Consider the following 25732-nt stretch of genomic DNA (forward strand, 5'->3'; position numbering starts at 1 on the left):
TTTGCCGCTCTCAGGAGACTCAGGTGTAACAGGAAGACTCTTCAGTCCGCCAACGGTTCCCTTCGTGCTGCCCGCGCTCTATGGTGCTGTAGTAATCAGTGTAGGCTCGGGGAAAACTGTCCAGGGCGGTTTCCTCTCTAGGCAGTCATCTCGGTGGCGCTGGGGTAAAATTGCGTCAGTTTCGCCTAAATCTGAATCAGGACCGGCCCCTCATTTACAAGGTCATGAATAATTATGTGGGATCTGTGCTTGTTTGCGTACGGTGCGCCGGGCTCTGCTTCAGCATCGTTTTCCTACTCCCGGTTTCCTACATGAATATTCATGAGCAGCATGGGGGCGTGTCTCTGGGCGGAGCGAGGGGAGGGGCCCCGGGGCTTGCACTGGCTCGGTCCCGCGGTGACGGTGGCGGTGGCGGTGGCGGCAGCAGCGGTCACTGGCTTCGGGGTGCCTCGCTGAGTGGAGCCGGTCCCGGGGGAGCGCGTGAGTGCGCGGCAGCCGGAGGAGGCGGGGTCTGGGGATGGGGGCGGGGAAGGGCATGGAAAGAACCCGGCGCCCAGCAGCCGGGACCTTAGATTGGGGCGGCAGCGGTGGGAGGGGGTCACCAGGAAAGTTTGCGAGGGCCTGGGGCGCTGGGGACGCCCGGGCGCTGCGGAGCTGGCGCGTGTGTGCGGGGGTGGAAGGCGTCCGTGCAGTGAGCCAGAAGAAAGCGGGGAGAGGCGAGGGTGGGGCGGGGCCGGGGGCGGGCGGAGCTGCTCGAGGGACCCCCTCCTTGCCCTCACCGGCCCCCATCCCTGGCTCCCACGGCACGCCCCCATCCACCCTAGGCCGCCCCTCACCGAGTCCTCGTCGCCAGTCCTCGGTCTGTTCCTTCGCGGGCTGCTTGGCATCTCGCTCAGTCTTCGGCTGCTGCCGCCCCCTCCTTCTCCACCCTCGTCTGCTCCTCCTCTTCGGCTAGCCGCTCGGTGTCCGTAAGCTCCCCACGGAGGCCCTCCAAACAGCCCCTTGCCCTGGGCTGTTCCGTCTTCCTGTTGGCCCCCCTCTTCCAACACTTAGCCCTCCTGGTCGCACTAGCTGAACATCCAGTGGAAGACCTTTAGGGACGACCCTGCTGCCCTCAGGCCCTTCTGAGTGCCTGTCCAGGGCTGGGGCTACTTAGCTCCTTTCCATTCTTTGGGGGCAGCCTCTACTCCCAGGGCTGTCTGGTTTCCCTAGACCACTAAGGGTGGGGAGTTCTTGAGGTACTGCGATTCTGCAGCTTATGGCCATGGCCTTGGTTACCTGGGCCTCCTGGCTGGGGCCTGTCTACTGTAGCCGCCTCCCCTGTTGGGGACTCGGAGCCTGTTTTCCTCTCTGCAGTTCCTTCTAACCTCAGAGGTGTCCATCAAGCCCCTATCTCAACCCCAGGTGAGAGGGTTTTTCTATTTTGGACTAGTTTTTCTCCATTTCTAACCACCTACACCATATCCCTTGTAATAATGTTCAAGGACAAGCAAGCAATCTTGTATGTATTTTTAATTTAATTTTATTTTTCTGTCATCTCTCCACTCTCATGCGTTATTCACCCACATACAAGGAAAACAGCCCGTGGTAGTTGGCTGATCAGCCGATTTACATTGAGGGACTACCCTCTTTAAATAAGCTGGGACAGGGTCAAGGGGATGGGGACATCTTTTGCAAAGGCTGGGCACCACAGGTCTTTTAGAATTGAAAACTGTCTCCTCAGAGCCGCTGGAGTGGGAGGGGAGCTTTGAGGTTGGAGAGGGTTGGGTTGCCCTCCAGGGCTCTGTGCATTCCATGTGTTTGGCAGGGCTCCCTTGCTCTTGAACCAGAGGAGCAGTGCTCACTAGTCACCACCAGAGCCGGAGGGGGGCTTGTGAGTGGGAGGGTGTTTCAGCAGCCAGGGTGGGAACTGAGGGGGTGAAAGGCCTGAAGAATTTGAGATGGGGTGGGGTGGGGGCATGAAGGAATGGTCTAGAAACGCAGCCTAGGATAGGGGGAGAGGTAGGTAGAGGTGGTTACCAAGGATGCTAGTTAGCTCACGGGAGACACTGAATGGAGTCACATTAATAATGGCCAACTGTTACTTACCACTTCCAGGCTTGGTATTTTGCATGCATTTTTTGGCTTGAAACTCATTTAATACTTTTTTTTTTTTTTTTTTTTTTTTTTTTTAAGCTGTGTGCCTTAGACTAGTAGCACAGTTCTGAAGTGACAGACCCATTTAGTTGTTAGATCTTACAATATCAGATCCAGAGGCTCCCGGCACAGGCTACTACCATGTGGCTATCATCTGGGTTAATTTCTCCTGACCCCTCAAAACTCCTTCAGGCTGCCCGCCCATTCCTATGTCACAGGCTTTTGCAGGTCCCTCCCTGACTGTCCTGGAAGGGGGACCCCCAGGGAGTTTTCCTCTCGGTTACACCCCCCCACCCCCATGCAATCAAGCCCAGTCTGCTCTCCCTGCCCATCCTGGGCCGGCTCCTCCTTCCCCTTGGCTAGGCCCTGGAAATCCAGTGGGAGGCCATTGCTATGGTAACAGGACTAGGCCCTGGCTTTACCTCATCAAATTCCAAGCTGAAGCCAAAACGATTGAGAAATTAAAGGGGAAAAAAAAATGTATTCCAGATGCTTACTTTTTATTTCTTATTTCCCTGTGTTTGGATGAGACAGCTCATGAGTGCTGGAGGGGGCAGGGATGTGGAAGGAGAATGGGGGGGGGTAGGGAGCCACTCCCAGCCGTGGAGGGAGGGAGGAGAATGGGAAGAGGGGGGCCGGCTGTGGGGCGGAGCCCCAGGTTGGGGAGGAGCGGGTTTTTCCCGTCTCCCATGAGGTGATTCCAGAGACTTGAGAGTTTCTGGCCTTCTTGCTCTGCTCAGCTCGGACACCTCTAGTGGGGCTCCCTGACCCAAGAGGGTTGCCTCAGGAACTGTAAGTCGGGTATCACAGGAGGGAGCTTGGGGGTGGTGGGGGTGGAGGTGGCTCCCTCGTGTGCTGGATCGTTGAGGTTCAGAGCCAAGGGTTGGAGAGTCCTGTCAAGAGTTGAGGATGTGGCTGTGGGAACCTTCCCGGCCTCCCCCCGGAGTTCTCTCTTCCTGTCCCACACTGCCTGGGTTAGAAATGGACTTCCTTGGCTAAGCCTGTTGCCTCTCCCAGCCCTTTCCCTTCTCCACCTCTCCCTTTCCTAGGTCTTCAGCCACCCCGGCTCAGCCCACACTGCTTCCCGTTTCTCAGGCAGGGTGTGCCCTATGTGATGAAAGGATCCACTCTCAGGGAAGGCACAGCCATGGCTTCCCCACTGCCCCAGGATATGGAGGAGGAGCTGGCACCCGTTGGCTCCGAGCCAGGTACCAATGGGTGCTGGGTGCAGGGTGGGGCCGTTGGCTGGGAGGAGGGCCGGGGTGGGGTAGAGGCTGCACCCCTGTTGTGTCCCGGCAGGTAGCTTGAGTGACAGTGGAGGTGAGAGGCAGCGAGTCTGAAATGAGTGCTCAAGGGTCTTGGCGGCTGGTGGGAGTGAGGTAGATCCCCAGCCAGTATGGAAGCAGAGCCTTTGAGACAACTCCAGGGAGCCTTGGAGGAGGAGACACTGAGGCACAGAAGGAGAAATGGAGTGCCCTTCTTTCTCCCTGTCTAGACTTTTTAAATGCTTAGCTGAATGAGTGGGTGATACAAGATTCTATTATAGAAGGTTGTGGCCGTGAGTAATTCCCAAGGTCTTTTATTTGGCATTACAATGCCTTATATAGAAGGTGGATTTCTGCCCTTGGTTTTTTTTTTTTTTTTCCCCTTCTCCCTTCCTGTGGCAGACTTACTTCTGTTTGACATAGGTCAATAGAAAGCTTGCCTTCCTGATAACGAACTGGGTGACTGAGGTGGCAAGAGGAAGGTGCAGCAGGGAGACAAGGGGAGCTCAACTAGGGTCAAAACTTCACTATGGAAATGTGGTGTAAAGAAATAGGGCTCAATCGGGTTCTCAGGCTGACTGTATGGTGGGGCCAAGAGGGTGGGTGTGATTATCTGCTCAATTCATTCATTCGATAGGAACCTGTGTTAGGAGCAAAATAGGATGCTAGAGGGATACGGTGTCAAAGCACCCTAGCTTTTAAGAGGGGAACCGTCAAACGAAGGAGTTTGGCGAAGGTAGGCTATATAATGGGATGTGAAAAACCAAGGAAGGCTTCATGGAACAGGCGGTACTGACGTGCACCTAGAACGATGGGTTCTGAGGTGCAGCAGGAGTCACAAGACTTTATGTCTCGTGGTTCTTCTGACAAGTTCCTAATGAATCCTTCCTTCTGAAAGGTGACCCACGAGCCAAGCCCCCTGTCAAGCCCAAGCCCCGGAGTTTGCCCAGCAAGCCAGCTCTGCCTGCCAAACCCAGCCTCCTGGTGCCTGTTGGGCCTCGTCCTCCTCGGGGTCCCCTGGCTGAGCTGCCTTCTGCCCGGAAGATGAACATGCTGGCAGGACCTCAGCCCTATGGGGTCGGCAAGCGCCCACTCCCATTTGCACCGAGGCCTACAGCTGAGGCAACCCCTGGTGGAGGAGCTACCCAGGAGTCTGGGAAGGAGGATGCTGAGAAAGACGACTTGCCTCCTCTCACACCCCCAGCTCGGTGTGCTGCCCTGGGAGGTGTGCGGAAGGCCCCCGCCCCCTTCCGTCCCTCCTCTGAGCGGTTTGCAGCCTGTACAGTAGAAGAAATTTTGGCCAAGATGGAGCAGCCTCGGAAAGAGATCCCGGCCAGCCCTGACCGCCTCTGGGGCTCCCGCCTCACTTTTAATCATGATGGCAGCTCTCGATATGGCCCCAGGACCTATGGTGCCCCCTGCCCCAGAGAGGAGGATAGTAAGTCCCCTGCCAAAGGACGGTCCCAGGAGGGGACAGCAGAGATTCTTGCAGAGCGCCAGGAAGAGCATTGCAAGACTCCTGAGGAGAGGTAAGGGCTAAGAAGAGTCTGTATAGTTCCTTGAAGTCTTAAAGGGGCTATGGAGGAAGTGGGCTCCAATTCGGGTTATCATCTTTACTGTCAGGTTACTTAGGTGAGTACGGGGAAACCCAGGCTAAGTCCCAGAGCATCTCTGTAGCGAATGGTGGAGTTACTGCTCTGTGTGCGTGTGTATGCATGTGTGTGTGCATGTGTGTGTGTGTGCGCGCGCGCGCGTGTGTGTGTGTGCGCCTGTGTGTGTCTGTGGTGCATGTGCAGTGTCAGGAATTGAACCCAGGGCCTTGTTCGTGCTAGGCAAGTGCTTTATCATTGAGCCACATCCCCAGCCCACTGTGGTTCTCTTTACAGAGTTGATACATGCTATGCTAGAGAGGCATACTATTCAGCAGACTAGTTTGTAGTCCATTGAGTCTCTGCTATTCGGAGGAAGGGATTGGTAAATCCATTTTAGAGACTGGAAAATCAAGGCTCCAGAGTGACTTCCTGGAGTCTCTCAATTTAAATCCTGATGTATATGATTCCAAAACCTGTGATCTTAACTGCGAGGTCTCATGTGGCAGAGCACCATGTGGGGGCCGCAGGGAGGGGTATGTTGGAATCTGTAGAGTACAGACTTTGCCTCTGAGGAGGAGTGTGATGGGTTTCAGCTAATTTCTGCATAGAGATTTCTTCTATTTGGAGACATTTTCTCAGTTGTACGTCTTACCCATAGCCAGCCAGGCTGTATGTAAGGGAGGTGCTCCTTGGGTTCGTGGACACACGGTCTGGAGGGATGTGAGGGATTTGGCCACCTCAGGCTTTTCAGGACAAGAGAGCACCAGCCTGAAGACTGCAGAGCTAGACCCAGTGGTTGGCTTCTCTTTCCCACTGTGGTGGCCAGGCCTGTGGTGGTCTGCCCTGAGCCTGGAGCTGAAGGCCCGGCCCGGTCCTGCCCGGCCCTGCCCTGCCCTGCCGTGCCCTACCTTACCCCACCCTCCAGCCTGCCCTTTTCTCACTGGAAACACCTGGTGGATGTGCTGCACCCCCAGGACCAGGGCTTCCCAGCCTGGATGCCTCTCTCTGTCTGAGAAGGCTTTAGTCTTAGAAAATCACCCCCACGCCCAATCCCCAGTCCTTTAGGAAATATCAGCAGGGCTGCTGGGACCAGTTGCATTCTGGCCAGAGAAGAACTTTAGTCCCTCGGGGAACGAGGAGAGGAAGACATTATCTTCTTGGGAACCTCTGAGGAACCTGGACCCACATGATGCTGTTGTATAAGAGAGTGGGGAATTTAACCCTGTGTGTACAGGAAGGGAGTGGGTGTTAAATCCTGGGCATTTGCTCTGTGGGCACAACCTGGCTTCCTTATCCTTCGAGCTTCCAGACCAACTTCAGGAATAAGCCCTGAGGTTTTTCACCTTTGGGTGGCGTTGACATTGCTTAGGAGGGATAACGTCCCCACTTTTCTATTTTGCAACAGACTTCAGCGTTCTTTTTGTTTTAGTTTGTTTTTTTGTCTTTTTTGAGACAAGGTTTCTCTGTGTAGAGCCATGACTGTCCTCGACCTCCCTCCCTGTGAGGCTCAAACTCACAGAAATCGGCCTGTCCTGCCTCCCCAGTACTGGGGTTAAAGGCATGCGCAACCATGCCCCACCACCCCACGAGTTTAACTTGAGCTTCTTTACCTCCCCTTCTCTCTCCCTCTCAGGAACCTCACTTCCAGCCCGGCAATGAATGGGGACCTGGCTAAACTGGCTCACTCTGAAGCACCTACAGATGTGAGTTGTCTTCGTGTTGTGAGTACAGCAGTGTAGAGTGGAGCTGGGGAGTCATCGGAGATCACCTCTTATTCTCTCAGAGTTTAGATGGGGGAAGCTGTGACCCGTGGACTTGCCTGAGGACCCGCTGCCAAGACTCAGATTTTATTTTTTCTCTAAACTCCCAGGCCAGTGTGCCTGGTCATTAAGGTAGCCAAGTATGGTTGGCCATGATGATTAGGAACTGTACTTATAATACTGCTAGCATCGACCAAGCCCCGACTGTGTGCTGTGGGCATGTCCTAGGGACATTCGACAATTTAATCCTTTTGGTAACTCTAGCTAGTAGGCTTTGTCAGCCTCTTTTGAGAATGCCAGGACTCAGGCTAAGTAACTCTCTTGGCCTGAGGCAGGACTTGAAGTATCTGACTCTAATTCTCCCTGGCTATGCCTGGGTTCAGAAAGGGGAAAGTCTGGGCTTCCGATTCATTCTCTTTTCTTATGAAGCCTAGTTTTCTGAGCAAACTTTGTCAAAAATGGCCCTTGTTTGGAGAGCCATTGTCAGCTAGAGGCTGTCCCAAGTGCCCTGGAATAGAGATGTGAGTCTATGTATGTGCGTGCTATGCATTGCGTCTGCTGTAAGGACCTCACCTTCCAAAGGCAGGCAGGCAGGCAGGCAGGTAGGCAGGCAGGCAGACAGACACTAAGAAAGACATCCTGTAAACTGGCAGATGCACAGGGCGTGGCTGGGAGAACTGGGAAGGTCAAGTGCTGGGTGAGGGTAGTGGGAAGTCCTCACTATGTAGGTCAGGTCGTGAGTGGTGTGGTGCCTGAGGAATGGCACTCAGCCATGTGCAGAAAGGCAAAGAAGCCAAGAGCTCTGGGGTGCATTGAGAGGAGGACTAGGTGTAGTGAGGACCAGGAGATTGCAATAGTACTGGCTGGTACAGTGGCCTGGAGGCATCTAAGGACTTTGGCTTGAGCAAGGAGAAGATGCCATTGAGCAGTTTGAACAGTTACAGAAGTGGCATCTGATGGCTTAGTTGTAAGGAGACATGTTGCATCCCAGGTTTAAGAACAGGTTGCGGGAGGGAGGTCAGAATAGCAGCAAGGGGATTGTTAGCTGGACCCAGGTAACTTGATGGATGATAATAGCGTGGACCACAGAGGCATCGATTAGGAAGTGGTGGGGTCTGGATCAAATCTGTCGGTGACAAAGAGGGGACATTCAGAGTTTCTCCTGAGGAAGAAGGGAGAGAACATTTAGAATCTAGGAATACCCCAAGACATTTGGCCTTAGCAACCGGAATGGTGAGGTTCCCACTTACTAAGAGAGGGACCTTTAAAGGCAAAGCATAGCTGGGAGACATATGAGGAGTTTGCTCTGGAGTCTGCTGCGTTCATGATGCTCTTTAGACATCCAAATGGGAATGTCAGTCGGATGATTGGATAGAGTATGACATTTAGGGGGAAGTGAGTGTGTCGGAAGGAAGGGAAGTCTTTGATGTTGTCAGTGTAGAGATGGTGGCTGAGACTGACTCAGGTCACCAAGGGAATAGGTGGGATATGGAAGGGAAGAGGCCCAAAGTATAGCAGTGGAGACAAGGAGAATAGCCCTAGAGCCTGGCCAGGCAAAGTGTGGCACTGCAGGAGTGTGGCACTGCAGGAGTGTGGCACTGCAGGAATGTGGCCACTGCAGGAGTGTGCTGGCAGCTGCCGGTACCTAGGTTGGGCTGCCTCCTTTGGTTAGCATCAGTTGGTTGTAGCTCCAGGAAGGTCTCTGGTGACCTTGGCAAGTAGTTAGGTGGAAGGCGTGAAGGAGAAAGCCCGTGTGGAGTGAGTCTAGGAGAGGTGGGGCAAGAGGAACTGTGTGTAGTGAAGGTAACCAATACTTTCAAGAAAACACATGGAAGCCAGAGAGATGTGAGGCCAGAGTGGGCTCTCTCTTTTTCTGTCTCTCTCCTGTTTTCTGTTAGACGGGAAAGTAGAGCAATTGGTGTGCCATGGGAGGGATCCTGTAGGGAGGGAAAAATCAGTGATGCAGGAGAGAGAGAGAGAAGGGGGTTGGCCTTAGCCTGGAGCAAGGACAGTGCCTGGTCACCGAAAGGGAACAAAACCCTTAGGCTTCCACGCTCCTGGTGGTGGATAGGCAAGGTGCAGAGTGTTGGCTTTCCCTTCTGTTCCCAGAGAACCGGAAGCAAGGCCGTTAGCTGAGAGAGGATGGGAAGGAGGTGTTGGAGGTTTGAGGGGAGACTTGTAAATATGTTGTTTGTGGGGCAAATGGAATGGGGAAAGGGTAGTGGTGGGTGGGTGTGGGGTGGGATGCAGTAGGTTGATGAGCACTCTGGAACCGGTTTGTAGATCAGTGATGAATCTGAAGGGAGATCAAGTGTCATTGCCCAGGTTCTTGAGCTGGCAGACAGCTGCATTTTAACAGTATGAGGAGCAGAGAGAGGGCGTCCAGGGTTGTGAGAAAGGCAACTGTTGATGGTGGTAAAAGAGAGTTGAGGGCTGGGGGTTGGGGGGAGACAGAGCTGCAAGGAGGAAGTAGGGTTCCTGACCCTTGCTTCCCAAAGGGGTTGAGGAATGAGAGAGCCGGGGACATAAAAAGAATAAACAGGACAAATAGGAAATGGGTTGGGCTGGTGGCCGACTTGAAGTTGAGACTGGAGATGGTGGTGATGAGAGTTATTGGGAAGGGCTGGGGCTAAATGGATGACCTCAGAAGAGTGCAGGGAACAGAATCAAAGGATGCTAGAGAGGTGACTGCTCTCAGAACCACTCTGAATTGTAAAGGCGATGCTGGCAGGCTTTTGGTGATCCAGGGACAACTATTTTCAAAGAATAAGTGGCTCTCAGGAGACTGACGGGATGGGGCATTAACGATACAGTTTAAAGGCACAAGTTTGGGCACTAGATTATGGCAGAGGAGATTGGGGGTTGGGGCTAGGGTCTGGAGAAGTGGGTCCAGCAGGCGATGACAGCATGGAGGCAGTGGCTAGGGGTCATGACCTCAAGCATGGGGGACGGTTCAGAAGTTGGGCAAGTGTCTGTATTCATTCAAATTAAGTGAATTCACTTAATGTGTTTGGAAGAAAGCAGAGTGGGACAGTGCAGGAGAACCAGGGGTCTGGTGCCACCTCTGCCTCCTTCCGTTCCCAGATGTCATCTCCTCTCTCTGTTCCCAGTAACCATAGCAGATTTTTCTTTTTCTTTTATACCGGGGGCTCATATGCACAAGTCTTATTTAATCTTTATCTAACTCTGAGGTAGATGTTGGTATCAGCCCTAGAGTACAGGTATGAGTCCGAGGACCCAAGGGATCCCGTGGAAATGAGATGTTCAACTTATAGGAGGCAGTCCAAGGATTGCTAGAAGCCCCGTGCCTTTCAGGACGCCCCTTATTCTTTGCTTGAATTCACAGCCTCCGTGCTTCCTTGGGTAGTACTGAGACCTGTGCACAGAGCAGAAGATGGAGCTCCATTCCTCCGCTTGACCATCCCAGGAGATGCTCTGGGCTTGGAATGAACTTGTAGTTTTCTGGGGCAAGCAAACCCCTTCCCTTCCATTCATGTACATAGTCAGCATTTTCCCCTTCTTCTGTTTATAAAGCGTGGGTCATTTGCCTGAGAACTGAGAACTGAGGAGAACCTTAGGTGAGCCTTGGAGTTTGAGCCACTGAAACAGTGAGAATGTTGCCAAGTGACTCAAACGTGGCACCTTTTCTGGGGCAGTGACCTGGTAGAGGAGCCTTGCTTGAGTTCACCTTCTGAGCCTTTCCCTGTGTGAGCTTGGACCCGGCTGAGAACCGAGTGACAACTCTTTTTTTTTTTTTTTAAAGATTTATTTATNTATTATATGTAAGTACACTGTAGCTGTCTTCAGACACTCCAGAAGAGGGTGTCAGATCTTGTTATGGATGGTTGTGAGCCACCATGTGGTTGCTGGGATTTGAACTCTGGACCTTCGGAAGAGCAGTTGGGTGCTCTTACCCACTGAGCCATCTCACCAGCCCGAGTAACAACTCTTGATCTTTCTCTTGCAGGTTGCCAAGACCTGGGTCACCTCAAGTGCAGACCCTGTTTCAGAGCATGGCGGCTCTACCAGCTCAGTCCTTCTGGCTAAAGTCTCTGTCCCAGCCTCTGAGTCTCCCCAGCTCTCAAGCCACCAGAGTTCTCCCTGCCATTCTCAACTTCCAGAAACCCAAAGTCCTGCAGCTTCTGAGGCTCCTCCCATCTGCCTCCCCGTGACTCCAGCCTCCCCCAGCGCAGCCTTGCCCACTGAGCCTCCTAGCCAATCCCCTAGCTCAGAGCTTCCTGCTGAGGCTGCCCCTGAAACCCTCAGCCCCAACAGCTCTCCTGTGGGGACAGTCTCAGGGCACCATAGCCCAGAGCAGCCTCAACCCCTGACCGAGGGGGCCGAGTTGCCGGACAGTACACGAACGTTCCCCTGTGGGGAGGAGGCAGCAGCCAGGGGTCCCACGGAATCTCGTCCCAGCAGCCTGGCTCAGCGCCGTTTCTCAGAAGGTGTGCTCCGGCCACCTAGCCAGGACCAAGAGAAGCTGGGAGGCTCACTGGCTGCTCTGCCCCAAGGTCAGGGGAGCCAACCTGCTCTAGATCGTCCCTTTGGAAGTGGGACAGAGTCTAATTGGAGCTTGTCACAGTCATTTGAGTGGACCTTCCCCACAAGGCCCTCAGGTCTGGGTGTGTGGCGGCTGGATTCCCCACCTCCATCTCCCATTACAGAAGCCAGTGAGGCCGCAGAGGCTGCTGAAGCTGACAATTGGGCTGCATCTGGCAGGGGAGAAGGTGTGTCCCAGGTGGGACCAGGAACCCCACCAGCTCCAGAGAGCCCCAGAAAGCCTACTTCTGGGGTTCAGGGAAATGATCCAGGCATATCCCTACCTCAGAGAGATGATGGAGAGAGTCAGCCTCGGTCCCCAGCTGCCCTTCCCTCTACAGTTGAGGGCCCACCTGGAACACCCTTACTGCAGGCAAAGGAGAACTATGAGGACCAGGAGCCACTAGCGGGGCACGAGTCCCCCATTACTTTGGCTACAAGGGAGGCAGCCTTACCTGTGCTAGAACCAGCGCTGGGACAGCAGCAGCCAACACCCTCTGACCAACCCTGCATCCTCTTTGTGGATGTGCCTGATCCTGAGCAGGCATTGTCTACCGAGGAGGACGTGGTGAGCCTAGGCTGGGCGGAGACGACCCAGCCCTTGACAGAGGCTCAGGAACCCTGTAGCGTGTCTCCTGAGCCTACAGGCGCTGAAAGCAGTTCTAGATGGCTGGACGACCTGCTAGCATCACCACCACCCAACTCGGGCAGTGCGCGGCGGGCGGCTGGAGCCGAGCTGAAGGACATACAGTCACCAAGCACCTGCTCGGAGGTAAGGCGGACACAGGGAGGGATGGGGCAGCAGGGGTAGGATGCAGGTGGGCTTCATTCTTTTAACATGGCCACCACAGAGGGCTGTGCACCCGCGTGCATCTCATTATCTGTAGGTGCTGGCAGAACTGCCTAGGGATGTGCTTAGGGCTCAGCTGTTAAGTTCCAGCCCTGACACCAGTTTTCACTATAGCTGAGCGGTCTTAGGAGAGAAACGTAATTGTAACCCTTGCCCTTTCATAGACGTGTGTGCGCATGTTGCACACGGATACATGGGCCACATCAGCCTCGGGTTTTTGTTTTTGTTTTTAAAGATTTAGCATTTATTTTTATGTATGTTAGTACTCTATCTGCATGTACACTCGCATGCCAGAAGAGGGCATCAGATTCCATTACAGAGGGTTGTGGGAATTAACCTTGGGAACTCTGGAAAAGCAGCCAGCTCCCTTAACTGCCATCTCTCCAGCCCCCCAGGCATCTTAGTTTTTAAGACAGCGTCTCACTGTACCTGCAGTTCACCCACTTACTTAGTCTGACTGGCTAGGGAGCTCCAGAGCTCCTCCCCGTCACAGGGATTAAAGAAACACGCAGAAGTCTTGGGTACTGGGGAGGTGAACCTGAGTGCTGGTGCTTGTGCTGTGAGCACCTTCCTCACATAGCTGTCTCCCCGGCTGGTGAAATGGAGACAGTGCCTCATGCAGTGTCCAGCACTGCCAAGTAGACAACCTGTTATCCCTGGGCCTATTATGCACGGGAATGTTGTGCGGACTTGGAGGGCCTGGGTTCATCTGCTAGCGTAGGTCTGTTACCTGGGCTCAGTTGGCTCTACCAGTTCTCTGCCCAGGTGTGAGTCAGATACTTTTCTACCCTCTGCCACAGTCTCTGTTTCTGTCAAAGGGTGTGATAGGCTGTAGCTCAGAGAGTGAGAGGATTAAATGAGTTAGGGCATGTAAAAGGACTGAGGTTAGTGTTGGGCTCATTATAAACGCTCTGTAAGTGTTGGCTTTTACAACTGGAATTCCCGTTGAGTCCAAGAGCTGTTTTGTAGACCAGCAGCTGAAGCCCAGAGGAAGTGGTGCCTTGTGCAGAGTTACCCAGCGAGTTAGAGTTAGTAGCTGGGCCTAAGCCAGGACCAGCCCAGTCGTCGGCTCTGTGCCCTTTCTCCTACCAGACTGCATTCAAGGGCTAGGATCCAGGTGGCTTTTGAGACATTTTTTTTTTTCAGTCCTAGACTGGACTGGTCGGGGTGGAGCTGGAGGCAAGGAGCAGCCCCCGGAGGCCCTCTGGAGTTTGGAGGAGGAGGAGGGAGGGAGGAGGAAAGGGTTAACACCACACTGACTCCTGCAGTAGGTGTGTCTGTCCCAGGATGTGGGTGACTCAACTGGCTTCTGGGCGGGGCTGCCAGAACTGCAGCTGCTCTGGGAGCCAGGGAGCGAGACCGGGACTGGCAGGAGCCAGAGCCGTCAGACAGGTCCTAGCCAGGGGAGCAGCCCAGCCCTGTGTTGGTACCTGGCTCACCCAGCAGCACCAGGGTGGTCAGTGGGGAGGTGGGGGGCATGGCCCGGCCCGGGGAGAGGGAAGCCAGCACGTCTGTCCTGGAACGTCTCCTGGCCAACGCGGCACTGCGGGACGAGGCTGGCAGGCTCCGAAGCCCGGGGCCCCAAGCCCACCCGCCCTCTGGCTCCGGGGTGAGTCAGGGAAAGTTGGGTGGGGGTGCTGGGAGCCATGTGCCCTTACTTTCCTGGGCTGACTGAGGGTGGAGTCTTCCTGGGGAAGGCTGTGCAGAGGGGAAGAAGGGCCTGGGTGTTCATTGGTGCTAGAAGAGTTCTGGGTGGTGTCAGGACCTTGGTTTGCAAGGTAAATTGTAAGTCACTTGCCCTTCTTTGACAGTGCGTCCCCTCCTCCCAGTCCCAGGTTTAGGCCTCTCCTTCAGGCAGGACCTCTCCTGGCTGGCAGCCAGGTGTTGCCCAAGGCCTGCAAACTTGACCACAGGACTGTCCAGCTGCGTGTGCATGTGCGCCAGGCTGTTTAAATGGCTCTTGTTTGATCATCTCACAAAGGTCCCATGTAGTAGGAATTACCTGTTTAAGAATGAGGAGGATCCTTGGGCCCAGAGTAGTTAAGTGATTTGCTCAAGGTCACACAGCTGAAATCCTGGCAGCATTCTTCTGCTAAAGTGGGGCTCTGAGGCCCTAAGTAGCCATCACTCTCAAATTGGAATGATTCCCACATGGATTAACTCTAAAATTCTTCCCTCTCTCTCTCCCTCCCTCCCTCCCTCCCTCCTTCTTTCTTTCCTTTTTCTTTTGTTTACTTTCTTTTCATTTTTTTTTTATCTTTCCTTTTCTTCTTCCCCTGTTTCCCAGGGACTCCTTGGCTGGGCCCAGAAAGACCTGCAGAGTGAATTTGGGGTTGCCACAGACTCACACCCCAGCAGTTTTGGTCCTTCCAGCTGGTCTCAAGATGCTTCTCAGAACTACAGCCTCGGAGGCAGGAGCCCAGGTGGAGACCCAGGTCTCGGGGAGGGGAGCACTAGGGAGTGGGCCAGCAGACGCAGCCTTGGCCAAGAGGTGATCAATATCGGGGGCAGCCAAGATGAGAGCGAAGTGCCTGTCCGTGAGCGGGCAGTGGGAAGGCCGGCCCAGTTTGGTGCTCAGGGCCTGGAGGCTGATGCACAGCAATGGGAATTCGGGAAGAGAGATTCCCAGGACCCCCACTCCAGCCACAACAGAGAGCTCCAGGACCAGGAGTTCGGGAAGCGGGATTCCTTGGGTTCTTTCAGCACCCAAGATGCAAGCCTTCAAGACTGGGAGTTTGAGAAGAGAGTGTCTGTGGGCACCAACCAGGATACAGATGAGAATGATCAAGAACTGGGGATGAAGAACCTCTCGCATGGCTACAGCAGCCAGGATGCCGAAGAGCAGGACCGGGAGTTTGAGAAGCGAGATTCTGTACTGGACATCCATTTCAGCCGGGCTGCAGCCCACCAGGACCAGGAGTTCGGGAAGAGTGCTTGGTTTCAGGGTTACAGTAGTGGTGGTGGCCCAAGGGTGCTCGGCTCACCGGAGAGAGGCTTCGGAACTCGGTCTCTGAGCTCGGGGTTCAGCCCCGAGGAAGCTCAGCAGCAAGATGAGGAGTTTGAGAAGAAGACTCCCGTTGGTGAAGACAGGTTTCAAGAGGCCAGCAGGGATGTGGGTCACCTGGAGGAAGGAGCGTCTGGTGGCCTGCTGAACCCCAGCACACCTCATTCTCGAGATGGAGCCGCCAGACCGAAAGACAGAGGCAGCTGGCAAGATGGTGACTCCAGCCAGGAGATCACAAGGCTGCAGGAGAGAATGCAGGCCGAAAGTCAGAGCCCTTCCAACGTGGACCTGGAAGGCAAAGAGAGAGAGCAGCGAGGCTGGGCTGGGGAGTTCAGCCTTGGCGTTGCAGCCCAGTCGGAGGCAGCGTTTAGTCCAGGGCAGCAAGACTGGAGCGTGGAGGCCTCTGAGAGTAGCTATCAGTTCGGCATCATCGGCAATGACAGAGTGAGTGGTGCTGGCCTCAGCCCTTCCAGGAAGAGTGGAGGTGGCCACTTTGTGCCTCCCGGAGAGACAAAGGCCGGGGCTGTGGACTGGACTGACCAGCTAGGTCTCAGGAACTTGGAAGTGTCTAGCTGTGTGCGTTCTGAAGGCTCAAGTGAGGCTAGAGAGAATGTTGTGGGACAAATGGGCTGGTCAGACAGCCTGGGCTTGAACAATGGAGATCTGGCCAGGCGTTTGGGAACTGGAGATTCTGAGGAGCCCAGGGGCATGGGAGTTGGGGAGAAGGACTGGACTTCCAACGTGGAGGCGAGGAGCAGAGATTTGCCAGGGCAGGCAGAGGTAGGAAGGCACAGCCAGGCCAGAGAGAGTGGTGTCGGGGAGCCCGACTGGTCAGGGGCGGAGGCTGGAGAGTTCCTTAAGTCAAGAGAGCGTGGAGTTGGACAGGCAGATTGGACACCTGATCTTGGATTGAGAAACATGGCCCCGGGGGCAGGCTGCAGCCCTGGAGAGCCCAGGGAACTTGGGGTGGGTCAGGTAGACTGGGGTGACAATCTAGGCCTGAGGAATTTGGAGGTGTCCTGTGACCTAGAGTCGGGAGGCTCTCGGGGCTGTGGAGTTGGGCAAATGGACTGGGCCCAGGACTTGGGACTCCGGAACCTTAGGCTCTGTGGGACCCCAAGTGAAGTTAGGGAATGTGGGGTGGGGAGAGTGGGCCCTGACCTAGAGCTAGATCCCAAGAGTAGTGGCAGTTTGTCCCCTGGTTTGGAGACTGAAGCCCCGTTGGAAGCCAGGGAGCTGGGGGTTGGTGAAACAAGTGGGCCAGAGACACAGGGTGAAGACAGCTCGTCACCTTCCTTTGAGACTCCGTCTGAAGACACTGGAATGGATACAGGAGAAGCACCCAGCTTGGGAGCCAGGTAAGGTACTCCATCCTGGGGCTGGGAGGGAAGGTGTGACTGCTCTGTAAACAAGGGGCCTCTCTGAGGAGGGAAACCCAGCTCTCTCCGTGGGCTCTAGTGTTCAGCAGACAGAGGCCTTTACAGCTGTGACTGTTCAGTTCCACATTTTATATTTTATGATGAACTTTGAAACACAAAAGTGAAATGCATTCGATTTTAGATGAATGTAAAATTTGAGGTACCATTTTGGGCTTTATCGGTGAGTGAGTTATAGCTGTCTCGGGAAGTTTCTTTGGTTTCTGGTGATCTCTCTCTCTCTCAGAGTTTGTGTGTGTGCAGGCACATATTTATAAGCTTCTGTGCCTGTGGAATGACACTACCTCTGCTGTCATCTCTGTCACTGTCTATCTTTTTGGGGACACTTTCACTACTCTGAAACTTGCCAAGTACGCTAGGTTGGCAGGCCAAGGAACCCCAGGCGGGTCACCTGGCTTCTGCCTCCTCAATTCTGGGATTACAAGCATATACCACTGTGTCTGGCCTTCTTTTCTCCCTCAAAGCAAAGCAAAACACAACAAGAAACCATGGGATCTGGGGATTGTGCTCAAGTGTTCAGTCTTGCAAGGGAAGCACTTCACCAAGTGAAGCATCTTCCCGGTACGGTTTCTGGTGAGCTCTGTAGGCCTCAAGCTCTGATCGAAAATGAGCTCCCGGAATGCTTGCACAGGTAGTGGAAGGAACCCTGTGGAAGCCCAGGTTACACATACAGCCTACATTATAGTGGACGGTGACTCTGGTTGTCTGACCATGGGGTTGGGGACTCAGGGATCTAGCCTGCTCTTATAGTACCCAGAAGAGCAGTGGCTGAGGAATCTGAAGTTGTTGAGAACCAAGTCCCAGCCCTGTGACCTTGACCCCCAACCCTTTTTCTTTTCTTTGCCCTGGCTGACCTCAAGACACCCTAGGTAGTCCATGCTGGCCTCAGGTTCAGAGAGATCAGCTTGCTTCTGCTTGCTGAGTGCTGGGATTAAAGGCACACCACGTGGGAGGCAGGCTGGTAAGAACCAACCAGTCTGTCTCATGGCTGTTCTAAAACCAACCGACGTGGTCTCCATAGCTTGTGGAAAGGGCACTTAGGAAAAGGCACTGCTTTTCGGCCGTTAACATTTTCATTCCTTGGGATTCGGTTTTCTTCTCTTCAGTGTGGAGAACGTTTTACCTTTTTCAGGCCCAGAGTGGGAGCTTCCATGTGGGAAGGGAAGGAGAGGGAGGTGTTGGATAGGGGCTGTTCTAAGTGGAAGGGCAGATGGCAGTGGGAGGGGAGCAGGAGGGACCAGGAAGGGGCTGGGGAGGCTCCAGGTGGGGGTTGAGAGAAGCATTTGGTGGAAGAGGAAGAGAGCACAGGGTTAGGAAGGGCGCTGAGGCAGGGTGTTCTCAGTCCACTTGTCTGGTTGAGGGGAGGGGTAGGGGACAGGGAGTGGCTGAGGTTGCCATGGCATCAGTAGGGGGTGGGAATTTGCAGATCTAAATGGTGGGGATGTGGGGGGGGGGTTCCTGTGAGCCTGGACTGGTTGTTGGACTCTGAGCTTCTGTTTTACCAGTGTCTGTGGAAGGCTCAGGGTTCCAGCAGCAACAGTCCTGGCGAAAGGGAGCACAGGTTCTGTGTCCTCAGTTTTCTTCCTGGGACTCAAGCCCTCGCTGCCTGAGTGTTCAGCTGTGCATTTTACTGCCCGGATCATCGTGGCTGCCCCATGCTGCAGGAGAGGGACTTTGATCCTGGCCTCTTGTGAATTTGAGAGATGGTGTGACCATCTTAAGGTAGTAGAGGCTCCCCCCAGTGGGATCTTGGGCATCTCCCTTAGCTCAGGTCTCTGTCAGATCCTTGAGATGCCCTCCACCTCCTGACTCCCTCCAGTAACCGCTTTCAGGTGGGGCACTCTATTCAAAGCAGATTACTAAGGAGGGAGGGGTCTGCCGTCTGCCCCACTGGGGTTGGTTCTTGAAGAGGGAGAATGGCATTCTCTTCTGTGTTTAGGATGGAGGGAGGAGGCTCCCTGCAGGCTTAACAGGACACTGGCAGCTAGCTTGTGGATGCTTTTGATGATGAGGCGTCTGGAGGCTCCCATTAAGCAGCCCTGCGTTTTTTTGGACACAGCTACGTGGCCACCTGAGCTTAGAGTTTATCCCAGGCACAAGCACCTGAATCTCATTGTATATAACAGAAAACCTGTCTCATCCACAGCTGGGAGGAAATCACTGTTTGGAAGGGCCTGTGTGTATGCTGTTTTCCCATACATGTCCTTTCTGATACAGTCCCATGTTTGGAGAGAGTTGTGGCCATGCACGTGACTTAGTGTCTAATATCTAGGACTTGAAGTTGAGCAAAGTTTTCCAGACTTACCTGACTAATGTCTGGTGAGCTGGTGCTATGAACGTCTGACATGGGGAAATAAATACACCATGGAATGCTTATCTTTCAAGAAAAATTTGGCGATTTCCTTTGTATCAGGAAGCCCTTGAGAATGGGTCAGAGTAGTCTGGCTTGGGGCCCATCTTGTAGTTCTGGTTCTCTACCCACCTCTGTGACCTCAGGCGAGTGACCTGAAGCACTGGCTTTTCTCCTCAGGGTGTCTTTAGCCTTGTCGACCTCAGGCCCCATACCATCAAAGGTAAACTGAGAATTTGCTCCAGGCATTCTTGGAGTTTGCATGAAGAAGGTTAACCGTGCAAAGTGATTGACCCCACCTCTCCTGGCCTAATTGCTTAAACAAACAAACAAACCGAAATGGAACTCCCCCAAAAACTAGTCACCAGTGTTTGTGTCTGTTTTGCAAGTGTGGATGTGGAGTGTCCATAAAGGGAGGCCCCTTGGGGATATTTTTGTTGCTGCCCTCACGTGGAACAAATACACTGTGGATGGCAGTCATTTGGTCAGATTGCTGGCTGGAATAACAAAGATAAACTAGCATGGTGTGGGGGTGTGCTTGAGCCGGATCTAGGGCCATCTCATCCTGGAGAGAGTGGCACTTCTGGGGCTGCCAGAGCTGTATAGGATCCTTATTTTCTGGTCTCTTGGTCATTCCTTGCTCCTGCCCTTTGGATCCCACAATACAAACCCTTCCCAGCCAATTTGAAATCTTTGTAGGTCATTCAGTCTGGCTACCTCATTTCAGGGATGGAGAAACCGAGGCCCAGAGGGAGCGTGTGATTTACACAAGTTCCCACGGCTGGTGATTGTGAGTGCCTCTCTGTTCCTGTGGGCCCTAACTTTCTGAGTCCCCTCCATGTTCCTCTGTGGTATCTTTGTCCCTTCAGATGCATCATCCCATCCCCGGCCCTGATGCTTCCTCATTCCAGGTCTTAGAGCTGGAAACACCAGGACCCATTGCAGATCTGTCCCCTGAATTTGCATCAGGAGCAGTGATGGAGAGTCGTGTTGGGCAGTTTGGGTGGTAGCCACCTTGGGTGGTTCATGTGGAAGGTTTAGGTGAAGCACCTTCTCAGGAGAGGAACCTCTGTCCAGAATGACAAGGACCATGGTAGCAATTTGTATCTATCACGTATCAACTTTGTTGTGGGTACATATTCCTGCCAGGAAGCCCAGTAAAGTTCTGGGACTTTTATGGCTCCCATTTAACAGATGATGAAGCAGAGGCTTGGACAGGGCATGTGACTTGGGGCCGAGGCTGCTGTGGGTGCAGGGCAGAGCCTATGTCTCTATAGGCTTAGCAGGCTCAGCACGCAGATTCCTGTCCTTCCTGTCCTGCCAGGAAGCCCTTAGGTTGTGGATGACCTGGGCTCCCAGCGAGGGACGCTTCTCAGATGCAGAAGGTGAGGCCCTTGGGTGGGTGTGCACCCCATTCCCCAGGACTCTGTGTTCTGCCCACTCTTAAGAGCCCACTCGACAGAGTTCCTTACTGCCCGAAGTGGGCTGAGAGTAGATCTTTCTTTCTCAGTTGGTTCACATCCTCTCAGTGGCTTTGTTGTCCAGGCTGGGTGGGGTACCATTGCTGCCGTCTGGTTAGAGTCACCTCCCTGACTCTAAGCTGGCTTCAGGGTGAGCTGGCTTTGGCTCCCATCCAGACTTGCTCTTGAGTCCTTCGTCTTGCTGTACTGTATAGCCTCTGTCACCTCCTTCCTCCCTCCCTTTCTCCCTCCCCCTCCCTCCCATGCTGCTTTAATTTCCATCTGTCAGCAGTTTATGGGAGGACAGACTGACACATTTCTCCCTGTCCCTGTCTCATCTTCCTGGTCAAGACTGACTCACCTGCCTGATTCTCTACCTTCCCCAGTATCGCCAGCTACTCAGCAGTCTGGCTTCCAGGCATCGCCCGCTAGCCTTCACTACCCCTGCCTGTGTTAGGGTGTGGCCCTGGGCTGTGCATGTTGGTGTGGCGAGTACCAGCACCCATCCACCCTGTCCTAGGTGTTAGATGAGTGAGCATGTTTTAGGGAGTGGCAGCTGGACATGGTGTGGGTGGTGCATTCCTGGTATTTATGCCTGCTCTGAGAGAACCCTGGATAGAAGGCACACTGCCATGCAAAAGTCCAAGGTGACCCTGCCGTCTCATCTTTTGTGTGGTCTCATCTATGGGGCACAAAGACAAACCCTTGAGGAGCTCCCAGATAGACAATGGAGACAAACACACAGGATTGAAAGCAGTCTGAGCTGGAGGTTAGGGCCCATGGCTCTCAGGACTGAAGGGTTGTGTAAGCTTGGGGAGAGAGCAGATGGGCCCCTTCTTGGCTTATCCCAGAAAATGTGACCATCCAGGCACGTGCTCCTGAGTGAATCTTGAACTGCAGTAACTTAGGGCAGCAGTAATAAATGTTATTTCTGGGGATGTCCTGAGTGCTGGATGCTACGCTAACAGGCATAGACTTTTATTTTTCTCTCACTAATGACTCTGTAGAGGAACACTGGGTATTTACAGGCAAAGGGAATCATGCAAGGGCTTAGGTACAGGTACTGTTCCTAACTTAAAAATCCAAAACCCCGAATCTGAAACTTTAAAAAACATTTCTTCAGATTCACACATATTTAAATTTCATGTGTGTGGGTGGTGTGCTTGCATGTATATCTGGGTATCATGTGTGCATACATTGTCTGTGGGAACCAGAAGAGGGTGTCAGATCTCCTGGAACTAGAATTAGAAATGGTCGTTAGCTGTCCTGCCACCTCTCCAGCTCCATACAGTCTGAAACTTTTTGATCACAGCATGGTATCACATAGAAACACACCCCCGCTTCAGTGGGGGGTCGGTCTGTTCAAGGTAGATATGAGACATAAGGTAGATATGCGACATAAGGTAGATATGAGACACAAGGTAGATATGCGACATAAGGTAGATATGCGACATAAGGTAGATATGAGACACAAGGTAGATATGCGACATAAGGTAGATATGAGATTTGGTTTAGGTTTTGTTTTCCAGGTAGCTCCTTCTAGGGCTAGGGAGACAGCTCAGCCAGGAAGGCACTTACAGACTTGAGTTTGGTCCCTGGAACCCAGGAGAAAGGCTAGATGTGGTAGTGTGGTATTGTGGTAGTCTTACAGCACTGGGGAGGCAAAGAGGAGAAGGTTCCTGGGACTCCCTGGCCTGCCCACTTAGCTTACCTCAGTCCCAGGCCACTGAGAGATCCTGTCAAAGGAAAAGAGAACAGGGCTGGTAAAAGTTCTTACTGTCTGTCAGTGTCAACTATCCAAGTTTCATCTTAGGGACTCACATGGTAGAGGAAGAGAAACGGACTCCAAAAAGTTATCCTTGGAGATAGGCACACACTCACACACACACACTCACACACACACACACACACAGAGGAGAGGAGGGTGTTCTTTGGCATCAGCATACAGGTTCACATGCACCAGCACACAAAGGGATCTTGTTCTATGCATGTGCAAGTATTTTAAAACTTGGAAAAGTCCAGACTCTATAAGTAGACCCCAGCATTTTGATAAAAGCTGCCCAGCCTGTAGCATGTGAAAAAACCTGGACTGGGAGCCTCCAAGCTACCAAGCAGGCTCAGCCCTTTCTTTGTTTGCTGTATGCTTCAGGGAAGAGAGATGAGGTCTCACAGGTAGGTGAATGACTCTGGTTTCTGGCCTGTCCCTTTTTCAGCCCCAGCAGTTGTCTGGATCGCTCGCCACCTTCTGGCTCCCATAGCCTTTTGGAGGGGATAATGACAGCCAGCAGCTCTAAGGGAGCTCCTCAGAGGGAATCTGCAGCTTCTGGCCCCCGGGTTCTGTTGGAAGAGGAAGGAGTCACTGCAGGTGCCGGCCAAGGGGAGCCCCAGGAGCCTAGCAGAGCCCCTCTGCCTTCCTCGAGGCCTCAGCCTGATGGCGAAGCCAGCCAGGTAGAAGAGGTGGATGGCGCGTGGAGTCTTACAGGGGGGGCTAGGCAAGAGGAGCAGGCGTCAGCCCCGCCCCCCCGGCGGCCTCCCCGAGGACTTCTGCCCAGCTGCCCCAGTGAGGACTTCTCCTTTATAGAGGTCAGTGGAGGGTGAACTGGTCGTGGTGGACGGGCTGTTGGAGGGGTCAGGGTATGTGGGTGATGGTGTCAAAGCCCCATTCTCAGAGCTTTCCTGAGCAGTCATGGGAGACAGACACAGGCTGTGGGGTATCTCATGGCAACAAGAAACTGCAGCAGCCATCAGTTCCTGGGGTGATGTTGAGGTGATCCTCCGGGGTGAAGCAGGGCTATGGGTCAGCAATGGCAATGCTGTTGCTATTGTTTTGAGCAGGACACTGAGATCCTTGATAGTGCCATGTATCGGAGTCGTGCCAACCTGGGACGTAAGCGGGGGCACCGGGCCCCGGCCATCCGGCCTGGGGGTACCCTGGGACTATCAGAGACAGCAGACTCGGACACGCGGCTGTTCCAGGATTCAACCGGTATGATCAGTGTATTAATTGAATGGAGTCTGTGTCAGTGTCTGGCTTGTGTGTGGGTAAGGGTGGTGCCTGGCATGTTGCTCAGGTCTCAATTCACGTTCCCCGACGTTTGCAGAGCCAAGGACCTCCAGGGTGCCATCTTCAGATGAGGAGGTAGTGGAGGAGCCTCAGAGCCGCCGGACACGGATGTCCTTGGGCACTAAAGGGCTGAAAGTCAACCTGTTTCCTGGCCTGAGCCCATCAGCCTTGAAGGTACTGTCTGATCATTCAGCACACACACCCAGCCATCTGGCCTGCCAGCCGTCTACCCAGCATTTCCAACCAACCAACCATCCATACATCCGTACACCTCCTAGACCCCTTCCCCATCTCGTCTCTCATTGTGGGTTCTGGAAGGTTCCCTTGTTCCTTGATCGACTCTATGCAGTGTGCCAGATTTGATGGAAGAAAGAACAGGGTGTTCTTTCATCTTGGAGTCTCCAGGGTAATGGGTGGGAATTGAAGGGGGGGGCATAGTTTACACCCATGAGTAGCTCAGGTGAAGGGCGAAATGTAGGAATAAAGGGCGGAGTACAGCCACGGCCTGGCCTGTTCAGTAGAAGAAATTGCTTCCTGATCGTGGCTGGGAATGGAAGGTGGCTTGGGTAGGGTTTCTTGTAAGCAGTTTCTCCTAACCTTGAGGTAGGCACAGGAGTTGGCTGTAGGGTGGGAACAGACAAGTAAAAACATAGGTGTGAGAAGTCACCCCTCTTTGTTCAGCCTTGTTGACTGAATTTTGTTCATCCGACGTCTTTCTGATGTGTCCAGGGTGTGAGGATCTGTCTGAGGGAGACAGATCTTTGGCTGTCTATAGAAGGGTTCAGGCCTGGCTTGGGACTGCACACCCTCGGGAAAGACTGGCCTTCTGAATCTTGGTGCCTGTTTTTCTTTCATCTGTGTCTCCTAGGCCAAGCTACGCTCCCGGAACCGCTCAGCTGAGGAGGGGGAGGTGACAGAGAGCAAATCAAGCCAGAAGGAGTCTTCCGTCCAGCGTTCTAAGTCCTGCAAGGTCCCAGGGCTAGGGAAGCCCCTTATATTACCCCCAAAGCCAGAAAAATCCTCAGGGTAAGTAACACTTCTAGGTACTTTTTTATTTCCTGTGCTTCAGGTATTATCCTCAGGAGAGGAAACCTATTTTATAGAGGTGGAAAACTGAAATTATTTGCTTCATGTTACATAGGGGCATCCAGACCTGCAACTGAACCCCAGACTGCCTCTTCTGATTGGAGGGTAGCTGTTCTTGCCTTGTTCAGTTTCTTTACACTTGGCTTTTGTGACCTTTGTACTCTGCCTTCCAGGTCAGAAGGATCTTCGCCCAACTGGCTGCAAGCCCTGAAGCTAAAAAAGAGAAAGATCTGATCAGGGGCCAAGGTGAGGATGTGCTTCTGGGTTTGGGGGAGAGTAGCGCCTGGTGGGGAGAACTTGGGAGGCCCTGTCCTGTGCTCTCTTCTAGCCCTTAGCTCTCCTCTTTCTGTGAGAGGTTGAAGGAGACAAGGGAGACCTGGTTAGGTCCCTTGGCTCTTCTAAGTTTATTCCTGAGGCTGGTGTTTACCCTGGCTCTGAAGAGGGGGAGGGGCTTCCATCCCACCTATATCCTATATGTTGGATATAGTACAGTACAGTCTTTCAGGTGCTGCGGTTGCCCCTATGTGTTAGGCTAGCCTGTGCAGCTTAGAGCGTCTAACCTGAGGTCCTAGCAGGGACCACCTCAGCACTGGGCTCTCATGAGGGAATCAGGATGTCCAGAGGGCAGAGGAAGCAGGGGCCTTATCTCTCCTCTGATCTTTGTCCTCTCTTCCATCCAATGCAGGTCCTTCCCATCTGGCAGTCTCAGGCAGTGCCATTCCTGTGGGGTCCCCAAGTGAGGAGACAGCTGGAGCCCCACTAGGGCTCAGACTGCAGCCTCCTTTCCCCTCCACTTCTGAAGAGTGTCTGGGAGGCACATTTATGCACTTTGTATCACCGTCCCAACTTCTTGCACCTCTTCCGCCCCCACCTGGATTCCCGTCCCCAGTGGTGGGAGGTTTTGTCCTTCCCTCAGTGTCTTCCCTTTACTCTCTTTGCTTCCATCTTCCGCCTCCCTTGGGTTTTCTTTTGATACCAATTTATAGCATTTTTATAAAAGCCTTTGATTTTTGTAATGGGTGGGCCCCCACCCCAAGCCCCACCCCAGGTCTCCCTCTGCCCCACTAGGTGCCCCACAGAGACCAATGACATTTTACCACTTGAAACAATGAATAAAGTTTTTTGGGAATTGGTGTTGTCCAGGATTGTGGTGTGTGTGTGTGTGTGTGTGTGTGTGTGTGTGTGTG

At 53.5% G+C, this 25732-nt stretch overlaps 1 protein-coding gene across 8 annotated transcripts; it reads left to right on the forward strand.

Moving 5' to 3' along the window:
* The first annotated feature begins 412 nt into the window (after nucleotides 1-412).
* Tnks1bp1 (tankyrase 1 binding protein 1) lies at nucleotides 413-25685 on the forward strand. Of its 8 annotated transcripts, none has more exons than XM_029536256.1 (13): nucleotides 413-480; nucleotides 825-1404; nucleotides 3186-3344; nucleotides 4300-4930; nucleotides 6627-6696; nucleotides 10721-12067; nucleotides 14433-16507; nucleotides 22609-22978; nucleotides 23231-23381; nucleotides 23497-23633; nucleotides 24328-24485; nucleotides 24719-24791; nucleotides 25231-25685. In XM_029536256.1, the coding sequence occupies exons 3-12, from the start codon at nucleotides 3251-3253 to the stop codon at nucleotides 24777-24779; spliced, it is 5094 nt and encodes a 1697-aa protein (XP_029392116.1). In that variant the 5' UTR covers nucleotides 413-480; nucleotides 825-1404; nucleotides 3186-3250; the 3' UTR covers nucleotides 24780-24791; nucleotides 25231-25685. The 8 variants fall into 8 exon arrangements, with proteins under 8 accessions (XP_029392116.1, XP_029392121.1, XP_029392119.1 ...); XM_029536261.1 differs by having other exon boundaries at nucleotides 825-964; nucleotides 3232-3344; XM_029536259.1 differs by lacking the exon at nucleotides 825-1404 and having other exon boundaries at nucleotides 419-480.
* Nucleotides 25686-25732: the final 47 nt, after the last annotated feature.

Source organism: Mus pahari, chromosome 3, assembly GCF_900095145.1.
Source record: "Mus pahari chromosome 3, PAHARI_EIJ_v1.1, whole genome shotgun sequence".
Lineage (NCBI taxonomy): Eukaryota > Metazoa > Chordata > Mammalia > Rodentia > Muridae > Mus > Mus pahari.

Coding starts and splice junctions, on each gene's coding strand:
- Tnks1bp1 (XM_029536256.1), top strand. CDS start 3,251: ATGAAAGGATCCACTCTCAGGGAAGGCACAGCCATGGCTTCCCCACTG. Junction 6,697..10,720: donor ACTCTGAAGCACCTACAGAT/GTGAGTTGTCTT, acceptor TTTCTCTTGCAG/GTTGCCAAGACCTGGGTCAC. Junction 23,634..24,327: donor TGAGCCCATCAGCCTTGAAG/GTACTGTCTGAT, acceptor TGTGTCTCCTAG/GCCAAGCTACGCTCCCGGAA.